General features: G+C 38.5%; 1 protein-coding gene across 3 annotated transcripts in view; it reads left to right on the forward strand.

The window, feature by feature from the left end:
• Nucleotides 1-24285, forward strand: part of gtf2ird1 (GTF2I repeat domain containing 1) — a 68434-nt gene that overhangs the window by 10395 nt on the left and 33754 nt on the right. For all 3 annotated transcript variants that reach the window (XM_061898870.1, XM_061898869.1, XM_061898871.1), the window contains exons 2-9: nt 2460-2589; nt 2667-2808; nt 6190-6363; nt 6446-6629; nt 6749-7044; nt 7136-7231; nt 10814-10897; nt 11008-11191. In XM_061898870.1, the coding sequence (XP_061754854.1) occupies nt 2464-2589; nt 2667-2808; nt 6190-6363; nt 6446-6629; nt 6749-7044; nt 7136-7231; nt 10814-10897; nt 11008-11191 (1286 nt within the window). In that variant the 5' untranslated portion in view covers nt 2460-2463. The remainder of the gene's footprint in view (nt 1-2459; nt 2590-2666; nt 2809-6189; nt 6364-6445; nt 6630-6748; nt 7045-7135; nt 7232-10813; nt 10898-11007; nt 11192-24285) is intronic.

A 24285-nucleotide genomic window follows, 5' to 3' on the forward strand; every position in this document is an offset into this window, starting at 1 on the left:
AAAGGGTACCAAGAAAAATGGCATTATTGGAAAAAAGGTTGAGAACCACTGAGCTACGGTGTGTTGTGAAGTGAAGTTAATTATATTTATTTAGCGCTTTTCTCTAGTGACTCAAAGCACTTGACATAGTGAAACCCAATATCTGAGGTACATTTAAACCAGTGTGGGTGGCACTGGGAGCAGGTGGGTAAAGTGTCTTGCCCAAGGACACAACGGCAGTGACTAGGATGGCGTAAGCGGGAATTGAACCTGGGACCCTCAAGTTGCTGGCAGGGCCACTCTACCAACTGAGCTATACCCAAACATGTTTAGCTATTCCTCGTCCTGCAGGTGACACTTGTAAGAAACATACTTTATTTGTCGCCATGGATGCACATATATATTTCTATATATACACACATATATATTTGTGTGTGGGTGTATATACTGTATACACACACACACACACATGGATGGATGTATATGTCCATCCATTTTGTACCGCTTGTCCCTAAATGTGTGAGTGTGTGTGTATATATATATATATATATATATATATATATGTATAATATATATATATATATATATATATATATATATATACACAGTATATGTACAGTATATATATATATAATGAGTTGTTGAAATCGCCTTACAAAATTGCTAATGCCAATCGCTAGATATAGTATATCCATTGCTACATTAGCATTGAGCTAGCACATTTTAAAAAGTTTGATTGAAACTTTTATTAGGAAATTGCACAGTACAGTACATATTCCATACAATTGGCCACTAAATGGTAAAAAATACGTTTTTCAACTTGTTTAAGTCGGGGTCCACGTAAATCAATTCATGGTACAAACATATACTATCAGCATAATACAGTCATCACACAAGTTAATCATCAGAGTATATACATTGAATTATTGACTTTATTTAGTGGAGCCTTATTTTAGAGTGTTTTCTATCAGCTTTGTTGGAGTGAAAAATGTTAACATTACTTTGAGGCAGTATATAGTCCACTATATAGTATACTATAGTCCACTATAAATAAGCCTGTTTGCCCGCCAAGTACCCTAAACAGTGACTACATTGCAACCTAGCATGACTTTACGTCCAACAAATTTATCAACATTCCTACTTGTGGCTAGCTTCGTTCAAACATTTAACTAAATTAAAAGCAGTTATTTGAGAGTAATATGACTCAAGTTAAAGTAAAAAGTAGTCATCCAAATATTAGTTGAGTAAGTATTCAGTGACTAAACTACTTAAGCACTGAGTAATTGGTGAGTAACTTGATTAATTTAATAACAATTTTTTTAATGCATGTGCGTGTGTGTGGCTTACTACGTGTCTCTTATAAGTTATAACAGGACGTATGTTTGCATGTGCACAGCTAAAACATCTACAACTTACTGCAACGTGTTAATCAATAGTTTATAAATAAATATTACAATATGAAATATAATAGTGATGTAAATACATGTAGTGATCTAAACGAAACCCAATGTAAAAGTAGTGATGCTTCGTCACAAAAATACTTAATTAAAAATAAAAAGAATGTTCCATAAGTACAGTTTAACTATGAAGTCAATGTTGCGCGTTACTATCCACTTTTGGTGCTAACCGACGGCTAACCAATGCTACGCTAACATAGGCCAACATATTACTAACAAAGGCTAATACATGGTGAACATATTGGAAGCTTAAATATGCTACCATTGGGCTAACTAATGCTAGGCTAACATAGAATATGTCGCAGAGGCATTCTAAGAAATGACAAAAAATGGCTACCCTGTGGTTTAGGTGCTAACACGTGGCTACCACATGCTAACATAAAAAAGGCTAACAGACAAATATGAGTAAGAGATGCTAACACATGCTTACCTAAAAGACAAACATGAGTAAGAGATGCTAAATGCTAACCTAACAGACATACATGAGTAAGAGATGCTACCACATGGCTAATGAGTAAGAGATGCTAAGACATGGCCACCACATGCTAACCTATTGGAGCCTGTCAGACAAATATGCGTAAGAGAGGCTAACACATAGCTATCATTTGCCTAATGGTTAACATTTGGATACCGTATGCTAACCCTTTGATTGATTGAAATTTTCATTAGTAGATTGCACAGAACAGTACATATTCCGTACAATTGACCACTAAATAGTAACACCCGAATAAGTTTTTCAACTTGTTTAAGTCAGGGTCCACGTTAATCAATTCATAGATACGACATGATTGTAGCTGAGATAGGCGCCAGCGCCCCCCGCGACCCCAAAAGGGAATAAGCGGTAGAAAATGGATGGATGGATGGACATGCTAAAGTAACCAATATATGACTAACCCATGACTAACGGATGGTACATGATGTTGTTCTGGTTAGAATCTTAGACTATCGGCTATGTTTTGGTTTTTGGGTTCTATCTTGTAGTCGTGGTCGCTCTTCTAAACTGTCTCCGTCTCCTCCTATTAGAGGCATGGCTCAGATGAGGAAGCTGCCATGTGAAGGTGTCAGGACAATCTCCCGATGTGAGCCCCAGGCTCCTCTGGTGTCGGCCAGGCAGGAGATCCTCACCAGCCTGGTGTCTGCCCTCGACTCTGTGGTAGGTCCACCACCTCAAATCATCTCTTGTTTTGTTGTTCTTTGTCGGTTGCGTTAGTAACTTAATGTTCTCCACAGTGCATGGCCATGTCCAAGCTGAACGCCGAGGTGGCGTGCGTCACCGTCCACGAAGACAGCGTGATTGCCGTCGGCACGGACAGGGGCCGAATTTTCCTGAACTCCAGGAGAGAGATCCAGACGGACTTCTACAAGTTTTGCCGTAAGTATTGATGTGATTGGCTGATTTGGAGTGCATGACAAAGAGAAAGGAAAATATAGCTCTCTGTGCCAAGTAGTCAGTTATTGACACGTATATTGCACATGAGGATGTAACGATATGAACATTTCATACTAGCTATTGTGACCAAAATGATCGTAGTTATCGTTTAGGTCTGCAAGATTCATCGACTCGACATTGAGGTGTTAATTAGTGCAGTGTTTTTCAACCACTGTGCCGTGAGATATAGTCTGTTGTGCCGTGGGAGATTATCTAATTTCACCTATGTGGGTTAAAAATATTTTTTGAAAACCAGTAATTATAGTCTGCAAATGATGTGTTGTTGTTGAGTGTCGGTGCTGTCTAGAGATCGTCGGAGTAACCGTGTAACACTCTTCCATATCAGTTGGTGGCAGCAGGTAGCTAATTGCTTTGTAGGTGTCGGAAACAGCGGGAGGCAGGGTTCAGGTAAAAAGATATCTAATGCTTAAACCAAAAATTAAAAAAAGGGAGTGGCCCAAAGAAAAGGCATTGAAGCTTAAGGAAGGCTACGCAGAACGAAACTAAAACTGAACTGGCTGTAAAGTAAACAAAAACAGAATGCTGGATTACAGCAAAGACTTATACTGTGGACCGAAGACGGCGTCCACAAAGTATATCCCGACATGACAATCAACAATGTCCCCACAAAAAAGGATAAAAACAACTGAAATATTCTTGATTGCTAAAACAAACTAGATGCGGGAAATATGGCTCAAAGGAAGACATGAAACTGCTACAGGAAAACACCAAAAAAAGAGAAAAAGCCACCAAAATAGGAGCGCAAGACAAGAACTAAAACACACAGGAGAACGGCAAAAAACTCCAAATAAATCACGGCTTGATGTGACAGGTCATGACAGTACACCTATTTTGAGACAAAAGCCATATTGATGCATGCTTGGTTATGGTTTAAAGTCATATCCAACAATTGCGACAACAACTTTTTACTGTCAACTGAGTTTTGTTTTTGAATGATTTCTGCTGGTGGTGTGCCTCTCGTTTTTTTCAATGCAAAAAATGTGCCTTGGCTCAAAAAAGGTTGAAAAACACTGAATTAGTGCAATAATGTAATAGCATAAGGTGGAATTTTGTATTTGTTCTCCGCCGTGAGTGACAGATATGTTCGACAATCAGAATTATTGAGCCTTGCGACCTTTGCCTCCTGGCCAATCAAAACAGAGCTGCAGTGGAGGCAGTCAGTACGTTAATAACAAACACCAGTTGCACCCTGGAAAGAGTTCTGACCGTGACTCGGCCTGAGCTGATAGTCAATAAGTCAAACGATGAATAGAAATTAAGTTTAAATACTTGGCCGAAGTCGATTAATTGCTCCTGGTGTGTTTGTTTTCCTATTCTCTCGCTTCAAACGGGGAGAAAGAGGTCTCACTCTGTGCATTGCTCAGCTCCTCAGCACATTTATTCAACAGTGAAATTAACTCAACGCAGCGAGCCCTTTTTGCAATCGTTCACAATCTTTGTCTCGGTGGGCGGAGGAGCGGGTCTCTGAGCTTACAAAACACAGGAAGCGCGTACAGACAGCTTCTCCACTCGCGACTCGCCAGTGAGAAATCCCGCAAAGTAACACAAATTAAGAGGAAACAGTATAATTACAAAGCCAAATATTTCAGCTTCAAACGGACGAACGAGCGAGTATGCTGTGATGACCACAACAAAAAAGACAACGCCTGACCTTGTTTTTCCAACTGAGAAAAAAATGCACTTGAAGATGTTCAATATTCATTTATGAAAGGAAAGTCCATTTAATTTGTTTATTTATTTAGGATAACTTAGTTATTTACTTCCTTATTGCAGCACAATGGTAAACAATTCTACAGTAATGAGAAAAAATAAGTTTATGTCCTTCCTGTATTGTTACTTGCATTTTTATTACATGTTATGATTACATCAGTGCTTAATTTAGTCACAAAATAATGCTGAAAATGATATTGGTAACGGCAATAAGAGAATAGTGTAGACAAAAGCTCTAAATCTGTCAGCATAAAACCTAATATATTTTAAAGTAAATTATTGCATATTGTTCTATTGCGTGGCACCTTGAGACAAGAATTAGTAATTGACATCATTTTTGCATTTATTTAGTAAATATAAGTATTGCAAATCGAATTGCAATTTTGGAGAGAAAAAAGTTTTTTCTCAAAATTTTGCAGCCCTTTTACCATTATTTTCACGGTTTTGTTGAATGTGCTCAAAAAGTACTGTTCCACACACTGCATTCTTTTGACCCAGTTTGATTAACTAAAATAAATAGACACACTATTAGAAAACCAACTAATATGCATGTTTAGTCTTTCTTATGCTTCTCCGAAAGTATTTTATTCTTAGTAGTATTTTATTAGTATTTTATCTGTTTTAATGACGAAGCTTTTATTGTTTTAAATGTCGGTTTGCATTGTAACACTTTAAGATTTATTTGAATTAAAAGTGCTTAACAATAAAATATCAGTATTTTTTATTTCTGGTGGTCATTATGGCGTCCTACTCTGTCCTTGAATGCACTGTAAAAACGGAGTATAGAAGGATCGCTCAATCTGGGAGAGCACAGTTTGCAAAATTAAATAGCATAGTTGCCCAGACAGCAAGTTGTTCAAGTTTAGATTGGGGTATGTCGTTTCTTAATGGCGAACAACGTTAATGTCTCTTGTTTTCATCTTAGCATTTAAGCCAGCGAGCTGGCGCCAGTCAGTCCATGAGTTTTTGGGATAATTTCAAATTAACTTTCTGGAGTTTTACCACAGTTATAATTACTACCTTTTATCGTTACATCCCTAATTGTTGTAAAACAATAAGGAGCAATAATTAATGCTCCATGATACTTCAAATGCAGCTACTCTGGGACTTCTTAACGACCACATCATAAGGTTGCCTACAGCCACAGTTGTAAATGTCAATGTTTATGACCATAGGCTAATTAGAGAACATGAAGGTCATATGGTTTTGGAGTCCACACCCAAGGCGACTACAGGGGACTTGGTCGTTCATTAACTGGAGTAACAATCGAGTCCTTGGCAGGAGTTGTTCACGTCTGCAACTGGACCGGTTGGGAGGCAGCCAGGACCATAATTCTTTTATTTACGTTCTTGCTGGGAATACTTTACGTTCAACTGCAACTGTGAGGACAAACAAGCCATTAAATTTATCCGGCGCTATTTTTCAAGCGTGACATGTTCATTACTTTCCCCCGAAGAACAAATCCGTCACCTGTCTTGTTCCGTGAAACCCTGCTAAGCGACAAATGGGAAAATTATCAAACGGCACTAAGAAAGGGGAAAAAAGTGTCACTCCGCATTTCATTTCAATGCGACTCCCAACTTTTTCTTCTAGGAGCGCCAAGCCTGCCAATTGTGACCACGCCCGCCAATACCAAAGATCAGGAAGTTGATCTGAGCAAAGCCAGCAAGGACGCGGAGCACGGGAAAGCCAGAGCACTTCCGGATGCCCCGTCCAACGTCTTTGTTCTGAGGAAGATGGTGGAGGAAGTCTTCACTGTGCTCTACAGTAAGAAATCTTCACGGCCTTACGGTGCAAATCATACTTAAAGTCGTTATGGCTCTTGTGACCAATTCTTATTTTGTGCTAGGCGAAGCCGTGGGAAAGACTTCCCTGATCCCCGTGCCTTATGAGTGGATCCAGAAGGATCCCAGCTGCCTTGTTGTTAATGGTCTACCGGAGGGAATCTCCTTGAAAAAACCCTCCGAGTACGACACCAAGACCTTGATGAAGATTCTGGAACAAAGCCACCGCATTCACTTCACGGTCAAAAGGTCAGCACTGGGTTGTCTGAACATGGCGCCGGACGAGCTAAACCGCCGGGATTCATCACGATCACCGTTACATGGCGGCACTTCTTGATGTTTCTTCTTCTTTTTGGGTCCGCGCGCAGGCCAATGGATGACTTGTCTCGAGAAACCAAGTCCACAAATGCAGAAAGTAACCACAACTCTTCCGGCGACAGCATGTCGACGGTGAAGACTACTGGCCAGGTAGTCACACCATCAAGTCCTGCCACTTCCGCCAACTCTGTTCTCTCAAACTTCCTGTACGGCATGCCCATGTCCTCCAAACCCCACCCAGATGGCAAGCTGGACTTCAAGCCCACGTCCCTCCTTGGCCTGGGCAAGGACCGCCTGGCCCACTGGATAGACAAGAACACATGTGGGAAAGATACCGCTAGCAATGGTAATGATGAGGATTTCCCAGGCCTTGGTGCCCTGTGGTACGCCCCGAGCAATTAAACATATTGCGTTGTTTCTTGGTTCCATTTGTTCAGATGACTCAACAAGACTACCTGGTGAACAGGGTCAGACCCCTGCGAGTGTCCACATATCCAAGAGGCTACTCTTCTCCATAGTGCATGAAAAATCAGGTATGGTGGATCATACAAGAGGTTGATAAGACTAACAAATACTACAGTGGGTCTGGGTTAGTTTTTGCCTCGTCCCTCACATAAAGCGTGAGTGAAGAATGCACGACCGACCTAATTAGTCCGAAAGTGAAAGAGATGATACAGTATTACCGGATGCTACCTGGTGGTTTTGTGAGCACACTGCAGCTAGTCCTAGAAAGTCTCACTCCTTTATGCTTCAGTCTAACGCAGGATTCTCATAGGAATGAGGCAAAAATATGACCTTTCCCCTCGCAGTTTACATGCAAGAGGAATGAACACGTGGTCCATAAATGCTACCAGACGCATGCTAACATAGGCACAGTCCAGTAGTACCTCAACTCACAAGTTTAATTGTTTCTGTGACGGTGTTCTTAACTCAAAACACTCGTATCTCAAATTAACGATGAAATTAATACAAATCCATTGAATCTGCGCTTGGTCCCTCCAAAACAGCAGGATTTTATCAAGTACCATGTCATTCGAAAAGCAAAAACAAAGTTTTATACAAGAGATATTGTATACAAACAATACAGTAGAATACTACAAACTACAACGAGTAGTTTCATGAAGTAATGTCATAATAATGCAAAGCATTAACTTTGGAGAGTGGACTTCTCCGATATATCTTTCCAGCTGCTTCTCTTTCAAACACAATATCAGCAGCATGCCCATATGTTCATGGATAAATGTCTACCGTTTAGGTATTACAAATTTTCGGCTGAAATTCGACTCATTCTGCTTCAGTATTTTGTAGACTAGCAATGTTACGCTCGAGTTGCTTTGCCAAGTTGGTGAAACGCTCTGTCATGTCTCTTTAATTTAATATCATCCACTTCTTAGCACTTTATTTCTTCCAGTGGTTGAAAAACAAATTTTTGTTGATCTTAGGGCTGGGCGATATGGCCTTTCATTAATATCTCAATATTGTTAGGCCATGTCACGATACACGATATATATCTCGATATTTTGCGTTAGCCTTGAATGAACACTTGATGCATATAATCACACCTGTATGATGATTCTATGTGTCTACATTAAAACATTCTTGTTCATACTGCATTAATATATGCTCATTTTAAACTTTCATGCAGAGAGGGAAACCACAACTAAGTCAATTTACAAAAACTGTATTTATTAAACAGTTATTAAGCAATGGCACAAACATTCATGTAATTTCAAAACAGAAAGTGCAAGATTGTCAGAGATATTTTAAATCAAGCTATTTGTGCAGTTTTCTGCATAATGTCACTAAGATGACATATCAAAACAACACTAAATATAAGTGCACTTTTTGTACATGAACGCCACTACAATAGTTTAAAACAAATAAAGTGCACTTTTGTGCATGATGTCACACAAAATATTTCAAGATCTGTCAAAAAAAAATTAGCTGCATAATAGAAATCAAATAGTGTATGTCCTTCGCTATGTGGTAGGTTCCTGCGGACATTATCTCCTTCTGTTTTAGACAATTTTTTTCATACGGTGTTGATCTGGAAAAGGTGGCTTGGTTATTTTGTTGGTGTGGCACCGAACGGAGATGTTGACATGCGGAGTTTCAAGCACTCTTCATTCTCTAGCGGATGACTTTTCAAATTATGCTACACATTAGCAGTGCTGCTACTTTTTGTAGCAACGCTTTTGCCGCACACTTGACATATTACAGTTTTCTGTTCAACATATTCTCGCGTGAAGCCAAACCACCGCCAGACGATGGACCCCGTGCTGTTTTTCTTGGGAATTAATTCTTTCTGCATTTTTTACCAGATTCGCGCCATCTCTCTCTCTCTCTCGTATTACCACTCGCACCACACAGCTAACATTACCCATGTCGCTACCTTTCTGTTCCGCAAAGGCATTTGACGTTGCACACGTGACAGTATGTGACGTATGTAAGAAGGTGCGCTTGTTTTATGTCTCTTTGAGAAGGAAAGACAAGAAAGAGAGTGAGAAAAAAGCCTGTAGTTTAATGCTTGCAGCTAAAAGCAACTGCGTGAGAACGTATATTCCAATTTCACGATAGTAATTTTCTATATCCTACAGAGACAAACCCGCGATATATCGATTATAATAGATATATCGCCCAGCTCTAGTTCTTTAGCTATAAGCTAATGCTAGCGAGTAAGACCAGCTGTTTTGGGAGAATCTCACTGTTGTAATTGCTAAGCCAACTAATGGCGGGCATGTTCGTAAATAAAATGTTTGCTTTCAACTTAAAGCAATTAGCTGAAAGACAGCTCTTGTCTCAGAACACTAAATTTGAGGTACTACTGTTTGTCTATCTAAGCCCACTGTTTGACTCGCAGGTGTTAATAGATGCTAAGCTAACATATTACATGGATAACTAAGGCAAACAAATGACTAACGTCTTACTAACGCAGGTTTACATATGGTAACAGATGCTAAGCTAACAGGCTAAGAGAAGCAAACATTTGGCTAATATATGCTAAGCTAACTAACAATATATATATATATATATATCCATCCATCCATTTACTACCGCTTATTCCCTTTCGGGGTCGCGGGGGGCGCTGGCGCCTATCTCAGCTACAATCGGGCGGAAGGCGGGGTACACCCTGGACAAGTCGCCACCTCATCGCAGGGCCAACACAGATAGACAGACAACATTCACACTCACATTCAAACACTAGGGCCAATTTAGTGTTGCCAATCAACCTATCCCCAGGTGCATGTCTTTGGAGGTGGGAGGAAGCCGGAGTACCCGGAGGGAACCCACGCATTCACGGGGAGAACATGCAAACTCCACACAGAAAGATCCCGAGCCTGGATTTGAACCCAGGACTGCAGGAGCTTCGTATTGTGAGGCAGACGCACTAACCCCTCTGCCACCGTGAAGCCCATATATATATATATATATATATATATATATATATATATATATATATATATATATATGTATATATATATATATATATATATATATATATATATATATATATATATATATGTATATATATATATATATGTATATATATGTATATATGTATATATATGTATGTATATATATATATATATATATATATATGTATATATATAAAATATATGGATATTACTTGACCTTAGATGAATAAACCACAAAAAACAGCATTGCAATGTTACGGGCTAATAACGCTAAGCTTACAATCTTAGCTTGGTGCTAAATTCTATGACTAGGGGCAGAACTTGATTTACAGGATAAAATGTGACAGATGCTAAGCTAACATAGGTGACTAAGATATTCTAGCAAATAGCTAATTGATGTTAAGCTAACGGCAAAAAAAATGATGATGAATTATTACAGCATGATTGTTGACTAAGAAACTTTTATGCTACGTTTCAGTTGTAAATGACTCCGTTTCCTACTTCATGTCCTATTGTTTGTTAAACTTGAGTTAAACTTTACTAAAACCTTAAGAGCTACAAAGAGTAATCCCTTAAGAAGATTACACATTTAATAACTCAAGCCTAGTCGATGGAGATGAATCGCAGATAAATAAAGCTGCTTTAGGTGTCAAAAGTGTCTTTGTCAAACCTTACCTGGTTTTTGTGTCTTTTTCACAGAAAAATGGGACTCGTTCATCCGGGAAACAGAAGATATTAACACGCTAAGGGAATGTGTCCAGATCTTGTTCAACAGCAGATACGGTAAGGGGAAGATTTACATTGTCAAGTTTTCAAGTGGGATACATTGTGGTCCTCTACAGTTCAACATTTATTGGGCTTATTTTGTTTTATCTTGAAAATGTCCCCTATAGCCGAGGCCCTGGGTCTCGATCACATGGTGCCTGTCCCGTACCGCAAGATAGCCTGCGACCCCGGCGCCGTGGATATCATCGGCATCCCCGACCAGATCCCTTTCAAGAGACCCTGCACTTACGGCGTCCCCAAGCTCAAGCGCATCTTGGACGAACGCCACGGAATCCGCTTTGTAGTGAAACGGTACGTCCTCAAATGACATGTGTGCTTGAAGGTGTGACTGAGAATTTACATCCACCCCTATCCTCTCCCAACAACTTGAATTTAGACTTGATTTTAGCTAAGACGCCGCCAGCCGCGCTTGCTTACACCATCTGTTTGCTAAATGGTGCTTTTCTCCAACACGCCCTACATCCAGCTGCTAAATGGCGAGTCATTTCCATTCAAGACTCCTCACCCCCACCACTATCTATTTATTTAAGGTAATTTAAAGTAGGCACTCGTCTGTCTTTATCCTGTTGTGCCGGTTTAGGTTCCAAAATGTAGTTAACCACAACATTAGGCGCTCCTGGGAGGCAGTTACATCAGTGGTGCCCATTAGGTCGATCGCAAGCTACCAGTCGATTGCAGAGGGCGTGTCAGTCTTTCGCAGGGCATTTAAAAAAAAAAAAAAGACCTAAATATTAGTGATGATCAATCTTCACTATAGCGTCTCTTGATTAACATTCACTGCACTCAAAGATCTTGTGAGATGACGCTCGCTACTGCCAGCTCAGTGTGACGGGAAAAAAACAGACCGGTAATTTTAACCGACTTTCTCTCCGCAACGGCCGTCAAAAGTGTTAAGAGCAACCACACATGGTGTGTTCACAGACCATGGGAAAAATGACCACCATAACACCCGCGGGCTGGATTTGAATGAATTATCTATGGCCCCCGGGATGATAATTGATTAGTATTGAAACCGGCCCGCAGGCCACAGCCGCTTGCTGCTGTTTTGCACACACCAATACTCCATCAGTGTTAGTGCTAGGAATTTTCAAAATGGGGTCCCAGGGACCTCATCAAATAAAAAAAAGTGGGGTTTCACAGTAAATTTTTGGGGTCCCACTTTTTTGTAACCGTTTTGAAAACAAATGATGAATGTACGCATTATCCTGTTATATCTTACATTTTATAGAGTGTATTTTGGAAAAAGGTTGTCATAAACGTTACTTAATTCATAAAAAAAATTTTTTTACCAAAGACAACACATTTTTATGCATATTTAAATGTATTCAGTTATAAAAATTCATTCACTTTCTTCTTTCCTTCATGGATCCAAACTTTACCTCTGCCGGTATTTGTTTTCTATGTTTTTATTGTAATATTTTCAGAATGACAACAAAACAATCTAAAGTTGTTTTAATTTTTAGTTTTAATGCTATGATTTTAATAGTCCAGCCTGCGTGTGCGCGGATTTTCCTCCATGCGGCCCCTGAGATAAAATTAGTTTTACACGCTTGCACTAAAATACACATCAACACCAGCCATACGCACAGGGTTGTCTGGCGCAGAAGCAGCATGTCCGCGCTGTAAACGTACTTTAATATATTCGAGGACTGGAGAAATTTCCAATAAAATTCTCAACAAGGAATATTGTACAATATGCAGCAACAATTTAAAAAATACACCAAATTATATTATGTAAAAAAAAATATATATGTTAATACTAAGCTTAGTAACATATTTGTTTTAAATGTATATTCACATTTGTTTGCCTTTTTAAAGAATACATGCGTCATAGCAAATCAATCAATCAATGTTTACTTATATAGCCCTAAATCAAATCATGTGATGACGTCGTATCAACCACGCCCCTATCGCTACAGGTATTTTGGCAATTTAGGGGAAACCCTAAATAAAATAAATGTCTTACGTTACGATCATTCTTTGTCAGACATATGTTGTAATGTTATTGTGTGATAGTTGCACCTAAAGAAATGCTAGTAGATTAGTTGAGGAATGTGAGGGCGGGTTAGGGGCGGGGGATTTTTCTGTCTTGCTGAAATATTGTGAAAATTATTTTATAACATAACATGTTCTGGTCCAGTCCTCAATTACCGAATTATCAGCAGGCTCAATGTTACATTTTATTCATTAATAGAGAAGGTTAAAACATTGTCATGCAGCGATATGAGGCCACCCTCTCTGAAATACAGTATATCTGTCTACGGTACACTTATTATTGATGACAAATTATAGCTGTTTGCGAATAATCACAATTAAGTAATATATATATATTTTTTTTAGGCGATTAACACAGACACGTCCTTTTTGACCCACGGGCTACTCAGTAGTGAGGGGGACAACTTGGATGAGCTCACTAAATACTGATGAGCAACAAACCGGAAAAAAAGCGAGCAGAAATAGAAAAGGGTACATACACTCGGAAGAAACAAAGACGATAGAGAGGAAGTAAAACCATAATAAAACAAACAAACACTAATATTTCCACTGTTGCTGGGATGCCGACCAATGGGACACTCGCATGATTCTGTTTAGATGGAGATTCAATAGCAATCTTCACCAAAGTTGAATGTGGAAATAGTGTCAAAGCGCTTTGAGTACCTTGAAAGTAGAAAAGCGCTATACAAATATAACCAATTTTTTAAAGTCACTTTTTTCTGAGATTTTCATCAAAACATGTTAAGTCTTTTCTCGTACCAATCATACACGTCCGGTTGGCGGCTTCACAATAATTGCGCTACACTTCACATCCGGTCTAACCAACAAAACGACAAGAAATTGTCTTATAATACGATCATGCTAATCTGTTATTCTGTGATATTTCTAACTAAATAAATGTTTTCTGACAGATTGAAATTTAAGCATATTGTAATGGCAGTGGCGACATGAAGGAAAATTGTCTTAGCACAATCTCGCTTCTTCTTCGCTACCACTGATACCGCAGGCATGCCTGCCATTGCTCTCTGCAGCCCACATCGGGTAATTACCGTTCACTACACAATATTATATTACCACCGCTATGGTATAATCCTATGGTATATAACTAGATAGTTCACAATTGCAGAATGTTTTGAAGGCTGAATATTACATTTTATTTATAAGTAGATAGCTAAGGTTCAAACATTGTCATGCAGACATAAGAATGCCATTAGCTGTGCAGAAGTTTGCGGCACTAATTACACTCATCACCCTGCAGAAGAATGCAATAATGGTCATTCATAAGGCAGGATATAGTGATCACACAAATACATTTTTTTTTTACATTCAAAACTACTGAAATTTAAAGATTTATGGAACTACAAACAGTACAAATTTACATTGAAAGCAAAAAACAATTCACTGCCTGGGAATGTGTAAAAGTTTTTTTCACCGAAAGGGAAGGGGGTTATAATTGAACGGGTAGTTTCAATCTTAAAATTCAGAATGTACGCACAACTCGAAGAAGCTTTTGTGTTTCAATATGTGGTGTTAAACAATGGAACATTTTGAATGCAAAATTTAAAAAATTATACAAAGACATGATTTTCAATATGTTCAAGAATGAGGGTTACAAGCTAACAATAACAGAGTATTTACATTATTATTATTATTATTTTTCTAATTATTTGGGTAGATACTTATTGGTTGCTGTCACCATTAATTTGTACTTGTATTCATGTGACTATATGCAGTATGTGTATATTGTCCGTATGGACTATATTTTTGTGCCAAAAAAAAGTGAGTAAAAGGTTATTGATAATATATTGTAATAAGACTGGTAAATATATAATTCTATGTAATAATAATGATGATAAGAAAGCTAGTTATTTATAAAGACGTGGGAGTTAGTAAGTTTCACTTCTTCCCATTCCTTTTTGGATATGAAAAAAACTAACCATTATGTATTGTTTTCATTTTTTATGTTGTCATGGTGAAATATTTGTTTCTATTTCTTTACCTTACTGCAGTGGTTCTCAACCTTTTTTCAGTGATGTAATTCAAGTACCCCCTAATTAGAGCAAAGCCTTTTTGGTTGAAAAAAGAGATAAAGAAGTAAAATACAGCACTATGTCATCAGTTTCTGATTTATTAAATTGTATAACAGTGCAAAATATTGCTCATTTGTAGTGGTCTTTCTTGAACTATTAGGAAAAAAAGATATAACAATAAATAAAAACTTGTTGAAAAATAAACAATTGATTGAATTATAAATAAATATTTCTACACATAGAAGTAATCATCGACTTAAAGTGCCCTCTTTGGGGATTGTAATAGAGATCCATCTGGATTCAAGAACTTCATTCTAAACATTTCTTTACAAAAAAAGAAATCTTTAACATCAATATTTATGGAACATGTCCACAAAAAATCAAGCTGTCAACACTGAATATTGCATTGTTACATTTCTTTTCACGGTTTATGAACTTACATTCATATTTTGTTGAAGTATTATTTAATAAATATATTCATAAAGGATTTTTGAACTGTTGCTATTTTTAGAATATTTTTAAAAAATCTCACGTACCCCTTGGCATACCTTCCAGTACCCCCGGGGGTACGCGTACCCCCATTTGTGAACCACGGCCTTACTGTAATGTTATCAAGATTTACATTTTTTCATAAATGTTTATTTTGCTTTCTTTTTAACGTCTCCAAAATTAACTACTACTACTTCTAACTTGAACAACGTGTAAAGTACAGAATATCAGAAACATTTATTCATGTAGAAAAATTACCGCCGAACATCTTTGACAATCAAAGCATAATCGTGACAATCCACATTTTGTGTTGTTAATGCGTGAAACTGCTATCTAAACATGGAAATTTAGCTCTTTTCCTCCAAGCGCAAGTGCTCCTAAAGAAGAAATACAAATGCTTTATTCCGTTAAAATAGGAATTCTGGCAAGAAACCAACGCACTGTAGTTATTTTTTTATTCTGTTTAAAAATGTGTTTATATCCTTTTCGTTTTGAGCTGTTTCAAAAAGCTTAATGTTAAAAAACGTTTCATTAAAGCAAATTAATTGTCCAGTCACGGTGTTGAAACCTTCAATGTTTTTGTTTTTTTATTCTATTTTAACCTTAAAAATGATCTGTCTAAGGTACATTCATGACAAAAAATTATCTTTCTGCGATTAATCGCGAATCATTTGTAGTTAACTATAGTCAAAATGCGATTATCGCAATTAAATATTTTAATCATTTGACAGCCTTAATATACATATGTATTTATAAAAAAATGCGATTAATCGCGATTAAATTTCACAATCGTTTGACAGCCCTAATATACATATGCCATCCATCCATCCATTTCCTACCGCTTATTCCCTTTCGGGGTCGCGGGGGGCGCTGGCGCCTATCTCAGCTACAATCATATACATATATAGATATGTGTATATTAGGGTTGTCCCATTACTAATAATTTGGTGATATGTGTATATTAGGGTTGTCCCATTACTAATAATTTGGTGCCGTTACCAAAATGTATATTGATACTTTTCAAAATAAAGGGAACTACAAAAATGTTCAATACTGGCTTTATTTGAACAGAAAATCTTAAAATGCAATAGACATAGGTTTTCCTATTGCACAAAGAACAATTTTAGAAGGTTAAAATAAAGATTAAAGGGCATTAGACACATTGCGCTTTTCTTGTTGCACTCAAAAAACTATTTATAATTTTAAATATAGTCTGCCATAATAAAGGACTACATTAGAATATAATAAAAAGCTTTACTGACATCATATTAAGTTAAAGTACCAATGATTGTCACACATACTAAATGGGGCGAAATTATTCTCTGCATTTGACCCATCCCCTTTATCACCCCCTGCTTCATGATTTATGGTTGCAACTTCTGGTCTGTGCTTTAAGAAAAATACAATTATTAGTATGTTCTAAAAACAAAAACTATGGATAAATGTAGGATAAGCCATGAAGCAGGTAAAAACACACATTTGTTAAAGATACAAATTGTAGCAATTTCTTACAAAATATAGTCATTTCACTTGCATTACTTGACACTAATTGGGCAGTTTTAACTCTGCTAATCCATCAATCCATTTTCTACCGCTTATTCCCTTCGGGGTTGCGGGGGGCGCTGGAGCCTATCTCAGCTACAATCGGGCGGAAGGCGGGGTACACCCTGGAAAAGTCGCCACCTAATCACAGGGCAAGTCTGCTAATATTTGACAATCAAAGCAGCTGTGTGCGCGTTATTTATGTTATGTATCTACATGTTATGTATCTACATGTTACGTATCTACATGTGCACAACAGGGGGAGCTGGAAAACTCATGAGATTAGCGTGTGTGTGTTTAAGAGAATGGCAACGTGTTCTCTGAGTGAAGTCAGTGAGTGAACGAGGAAAAAGAGAGAGGTAGCGCATGCACTGCACAGTAGAGTGATGAACTGGTCTGGTTGTGTCCTGCAAAACTAACAATTAAGCAACCACATTGTCACAAAACAGGCGGCCTCGTCATTCTGACCTGAAAGCGGAGCTTAGCAGACCCATTGACGGGTAAAGTAAACGATGTTACCCCCGACGAAAACATCGACCCAGAAGGGAACGTCTTCCCTCTGCTCCTCAACTTCAGTCTGCACCGGAGCAGAACAGCAGGACAGGTGTAACAACTACATTATTAGCTGTCACTATTTAAACTCCTTGTGCCGATCTGAATGCTTATTTAAATGTGTACTTTAGTTTGAAGTAGAGCTGGGCGATATGGACGAAAAAGTATATCTCGATATATTTTTACTTAAACTCGATATTCGATATATATCTTAATATATTTTCCGGTGAAAGTATACATACAAAGATATCTATTTTTTAGCGAGATTCACTGAAATTGAAATGAATGAGAACTCTTCTGTAAACAGGCAGTGGCACTTTTATTAACCCTGTTAGTCAAGATGGGTATTAACAGCCCAGAAAATAAACTGTCTAAGTAGCACAGAATTACACACAAATAAAATAGAAAAATATTATTTCTATGTAAAATAATAACATAGCTGTGCAAAAAAATACATTTTGAGCAGCATTTCTCATGTGAAATATGCCCGGCTTGGCAAATCGAGAACAGTTTGGATTTGGGTTTACATGGTAAACAACTCAAATGGATGTTAATCCAGACGTATACATGTGTCCAAATGTGTTTAATTAAACGCATTGTGGGTTTCCTCAACATGTCAACATCGCTAAAAGAAAAATCTAAAGAAGAGACTCTGCCATTTTCCACTACTTTTTTAATATAAAAATCGCTCTTCTCTCCTACGACTCTCCCTTTGTCATTTGGGATGTCTGTTGTGATTTCCCTTTCTGGTTCGATGACCCGGGCTATTACGCCTCTTAATTGACTAATCTCAACCATTCATGAATCATCATAGTAAAAAACTACCCAATCATGGATGTTCTTATACGTGCAAGCACGTCTTAGAAGGAGGAATAGAGGGGTTTAGTAGCCCATGAGAGGGAGTGAGGAGCGGGGGAGAAGAAGGAACACATTTTAACGTGAAATAAATTACATCGATATTACGATATTTGCTTTATTCATATCTTACAAACTCGATATATCGCCCAGCCCTACTGTAGCGTAATGCCCGCAGCTAAAAGCAACTGCGTGAGAACGTATGCTCGAATACTCACGAAATAGTCATTTTGTACATCGGAAAGAAACAAACCCGCGATACGAGTATATGCGATCCATCGCCCAGCCCTAGTTTAAAGCAAAGTTGCTAATACTAATCGCCACATTTGGTTAGGCATGTTTTAAAGCAACACTTAAAGCGCGTTGCTTCCTTGTTTAAAGCATCACCTTTTATCTTTGGTTTTGAAGCCCAAATACCTTCATATTTAGCTTTCTGAAGCTGAAAACATGTTTTATATTCTAGTTTTTTCAGCCATCCTTAGCTCTGATTACTTTTTTGCACACTCTTGGCATTGTTTTGATGAGCTTCAAGAAGTAGTCACCTGAAATGGTTTTCACTTCACAGGTGTGCTTGAAGCCCATGGAGAGAATGCCAAGAGTGTGCAAAGCAGTAATCAGAGCAAAGGGTGGCTATTTTGAAGAAATAGCCACTCAGTGACCATTGTCACTGAGATGCCCTCAGTGACAATCTGCAATGTAAATAGTCGTGAAAATAAAGAAAACACATTTGAATGTGTGCCCAAATTTTTGGCCTGCATTTTATGTATGTATACAGTGGTTCAAAAAAGTATTTAGTCAGCCAACGATTGTGCAAGTTCTCCCTCTTAAAATGTTGACGGAGGTCTGTAATTTTCATCATAGGTACACTTCAACTGTGAGAGACAGAATGTGAAAAAAAAATCCAGGAATTCACATTGTAGGAATTTTAAAGAATTTATTTGTAAATTATGGTGGAAAATAAGTATTTGGTCACTTCATACAAGGAAGATCTCTGGCTCTCACAGACCTGTAACTTCTTCTTTAAGAAGCTCTTCTGTCCTCCTCTTGTTACCTGTATTGGGACGAATAGCTCGGTTGGTAGAGTGGCCGTGCCAGCAACTTGGGGGTTGCAGGTTCGATTCCCGCTTGTGCCATCCTAGTTACTGCCGTTGTGTCCTTGGGCAAGACACTTTACCCACCTGCTCCCAGTGCCACCCACACTGGTTTAAATGTAACTCAGATATTGGGTGTCACTATGTAAAGCGCTTTGAGTCACTTGAGAAAAGCGCTATATAAATATAATTCACTTCACTTCACTTCACTTAATAGAACCTGTTTGAACTCGTTATCTGTATAAAGGACACCTATCCACAGCCTCAAAGAGTCGGACCCCAAACTCCACTATGGCCAAGACCAAAGAGCGGTCGAAGGACACCAGGAAAATAATTGTAGACTTGCACCAGACTGGGAAGAGTGAATCTACAATAGACAAGCAGCTTGGTGTGAAAAAATCAACTGTAGGAGCAATTATCAGAAAATGGAAGACATACAAGACCACTGATAATCTCCCTTGATCTGGGGCTCCACGCAAGATCTCATCCCGTGGGGTCAAAATGATTATGAGAACGGCGAGCAAAAATCCCAGAACTACACGGGAGGACCTGGTGAATGGCCTGCAGAGAGCTGGGACCAAAGTAACAAAAGTTACCATCAATAACACACTACGCCGACAAGGAATCAAATCCTGCAGTGCCAGACGTGTCCCCCTGCTTAAGCCAGTGCATGTCCTGGCCCGTCTGAAGTTTGCCAGAGAGCACATGGATGATACAGCAGAGGATTGGGAGAATGTCATGTGGTCAGATGAAACCAAAATATAACTTTTTGGTATAAATTCAACTTTTCGTCTTTGGAGCAAGAAGAATACTGAGTTTCATCCCAAGAACACCATACCTACTGTGAAGCATGGGGGTGGAAACATCATGCTTTGGGGCTGTTTTTCTGCTAAGGGGACGGGAAGACTGATCCGTGTTAAGGAAAGAATGAATGGGGCCATGTATCGTGAGATTTTGAGCCAAAACCTCCTTCCATCAGTGAGAGGTTTGAAGATGAAGAGTGGCTGGGTCTTCCAGCATGACAATGATCCCAAACACACTGCCCGGGCAACGAAGGAGTGGCTCCGTAAGAAGCATTTCAAAGTCCTGGAGTGGCCTAACCAGTCTCCAGACCTCAACCCCATAGAAAATCTGTGGAGGGAGTTGAAAGTCTCTGTTGCTCGGCGACAGCCCCCAAACATCGCTGCTCTCTAGAAGATCTGCATAGAGGAATGGGCCAAAATACTAGCTACTGTTTGTGCAAACCTGGTAAAGACCCATAGTAAACGTTTGACCTCTGTTATTGCCAACAAAGGTTATATTACAAAGTATTGAGTTGAATTTGTGTTATTGACCAAAAACTTATTTTCCACCATAATTTACAAATAAATTCTTTAAAATTCCTAAAATGTGAATTCCTGGATTTTTTTTTCACATTCTGTCTCTCACAGTTAAAGTGTACCTATGAGGAAAATTACAGAACTCTGTCATCATTTTAAGTGGGAGAACTTGCACAATTGGTGGCTGACTAAATACTTTTTTGCCCCACTGTATGTGCATATATACAGTATGTATATAACTATGTACAGTTGTGTTCAAGAGTTTACACACACTTGTAAACAACATAATGTCATGGGTGTCTTGAGTTTTCAATAATTTCTACAACTCTTATTTTTTGTGATAGAGTGATTGGAGCACATACTTGTTGGTCACAAAAAACATTCATGAAATTTGGTTCATTAATGAATTTATCATGGGTCTACTGAAAATGTGACCAAATCTGCTCGGTCAAAAATATACATACTATAATGTTAATATTGGGTTACACGTTTTACTGCAATAACACGCTTTTGGTAGACACCCACAAGCTTCTGGATAGCTTCTAGTTGATTTTTTGACCACTCTTCTTGACAAAATTACTAAATTTGTTGGTTTTCTGACATGGACTTGTTTCTTCAGCATTGTCCACACATTTAACTCAGGGCTTTGGGAAAGCCATTCTAAAACCTTAATTCTAGCCTGATTTAGCCGTTCCCTTACAACTTTTGACAGGTGTTTGGGGTCATTGTCCTGTTGACCCAACCTCAGGGTTGATTATTGTAGGTTGTCTTGAAGAATTTTGGAGGTAATCCTTCTTTTTGATTGTCCCATTTACTCTCTGAAAAACACCAGTTCAATTGGCAGCAAAACAGGCCCAGAGCATAAGTTTCATCTGACCACAGAACTTTCCTCCAGCAGGTCTTATGTCCATGTGATGTCAGATATAACAAAAATTTTGATGTTTTGGCCACAATACCCTGCAATATGTTTAGAGAAGCTCTGCGATGAGGTGGCGACTTGTCCAGGGTGTACCCCGCCTTCCGCCCGATTGTAGCTGAGATAGGCGCCAGCACCCCCCGCGACCCCAAAAGGGAATAAGCGGTACAAAATGGATGGATGGAGGAGAAAAGGTGAAGCCTTTAATCCAAGGAACACCAAACCTACCGTCAAGCATGGTGGTGGTAGTAATATGCTTTGCGCCTGTTGTGCTGCCTGTTCACTTGTGGGATGTTCAAAATAAGTGTTTGATGAGCATTCCTAAACTTTGTCAGTCTTTTTGCCACTTGTGCCAGCTTTTTTAAACTTTTTTCAGGCATCAAATTCCAAATAAGCTAATATTTTCAAAAACAATTTACCAGTTCGAACATTAAGTGTCTTTTCTTTGCAGTCTTTTCAACTGAATATAGGTTGAAAAGGATTTGCAAATCATTGTATTTATTTATTTTTTTTATTTTTACAATTCACACAACATGCCAACTTCACTGGTTTTGGGTTTTGTATATACCGAGTGCGTGTGTGTGTTGCGCGTATGTATAGGAATTTGTGTATATTTTTGTATGTGCATATGTATGTATTAGCAAATATACTATAAATGTATGTACATACAGCTGTATGAGACATGGTCATTTGATAAGTAGGTCGTCTGCAGGAAAAAGTGTGTGCACCCCTACAGCCATTAGTTTCTTTAATAATAGTATTTATTATTAGTAAAACACAGATACAAGTACACATGTGGCTCTTATGGCGCAAGCCCAATGCTAACATGCAGTTGTTTGAGGTGATTGACAGGCTGAGAAAAATTAGCATTTTGATCGTTTTCTGCTGTATACACAATGCACGCTTGGGAGAAGTGGAGGGTTGTGTGCCTGGCGACTCTTTAAGTTGAGGACATCAAATTTTCTACCTATTCAGAACTATGATAACAGTATATCTCCTGGTTTGATCGACACATTCGGAAAACAAGGGCAACAGTTCAAGGTACCCAGAAGCTGCCCGTCATGGTTTATAGGATGGACAGGGCTGTAGGCACTCAGACTAGTGATTTCTGAACCAAATTGCAAACTGGATATCATCTCGGAGAAGCTTTCCGCTGTGTAGGGCGAAATTATGATCAATTTGAGGTCCAGGAATGAACAATTAGGATTGACAAACATTGAAATGTATCTACTTGCCCTAACCCAAGTGCCTTAAAGTGCATTTGAGTTCTCCTTGTGCTGCATTCAGATAAGACCCTGCTTGAAAAACTCTGCCAAAAGTTTTCTGCAGTGAGATGATTGTGGATTTTATTTGGACTACAATCACGGTTGTCTCCATAGCAGTGTTATCTTGACGACACTCAGCGGAATGAGGGCACCAAAACTGTGATGCCGGGGCTAAGTGACGTCTCAGGCTTAACGACCAAAGAGTACACACACACACTCCCTGTCCCTATCCCACGCCTTAGCCGCTTCAAACCCCAGTGTGGCACGCCATTTCTTGTTGCGGCGGGAGTTGACTGCCTGGAATTTAACAACATCCACCCTGTTGCAAGTTTCCAGTTGTATGTTGTAATGTGTGCTTGCATGTGCTTATGTTACCGGATGTTTTTTTCCTTGTCCTACAATGCACCACCTACAGGAGCACAGTTTGGGAGTGGCTTTTTCTTCTTCTCATGTTTTTATTTTCCCCATCTTTTGGCGACCCATCACACCTTCCTGTCCTGTACCCTCTGTCATTGTGTGTGTCTGTTTTTTGGACAGATAATTTTTAAGTGCAATGACAAAGCATATTGTATCTTGTTTTACACTTGTAATCAATCAATCAATCAATGTTTACTTATACAGCCCTAAATCACTAGTGTCTCAAAGGGCTGCACAAACCACAACACAAACCACTATGATAAACAACTGAGATTTTAACAAAACAAAATGGACAAAAACCAAAAATTAATTTCTACTGTACTTACAGGTTACATTTTTAAATAGGTTCCAATGTATCACAACTTTTTCCTCTTTTAATCAGGGTATCTGCAGTGTTTTAAAAAGTCTGAAATCCGACAATTTAAATGTAAGGCCTTCAAATGGCAAAAAATCTCACAAAATGTCTTACATATGATTTCAAAAGGTCTTTAAAATCTATCTACATTACTTTTAGTAAAAACATGCATACATTTCAGTCTTGCTTTTGAACTCTTTTATTTTTGAGACGCTATACATAACTACAAAAAGGAACTAAAGTAGGCTACCTGATCTGCCCGATCAAATTTTACGGAGCACCACCAGCTAGTGTGCTGTCTGCACACAGCGGTGTGATTTTATAGTTTAGCAAAGTAGCGGAGAAAACTTAACGAAAAGCCCACAGCAAAGCCAAATTATAAAACCCAAAACCAGTGAAGTTGGCACATTGTTTAAATGGTAAATAAATACAGAATACAATGATTTGCAAATCCTTTTCAACCTATATTCAATTGAATAGACTGCAAGACAAGATACTTAACGTTCTAACTGGTAAACGTTGTTATTTCTTGCAAATATTAGCTCCTTTGGAATTTGAT

The sequence above is a fragment of the Nerophis ophidion genome, linkage group LG04, assembly GCF_033978795.1.
Source record: "Nerophis ophidion isolate RoL-2023_Sa linkage group LG04, RoL_Noph_v1.0, whole genome shotgun sequence".
Taxonomy (NCBI): Eukaryota; Metazoa; Chordata; class Actinopteri; order Syngnathiformes; family Syngnathidae; genus Nerophis; species Nerophis ophidion.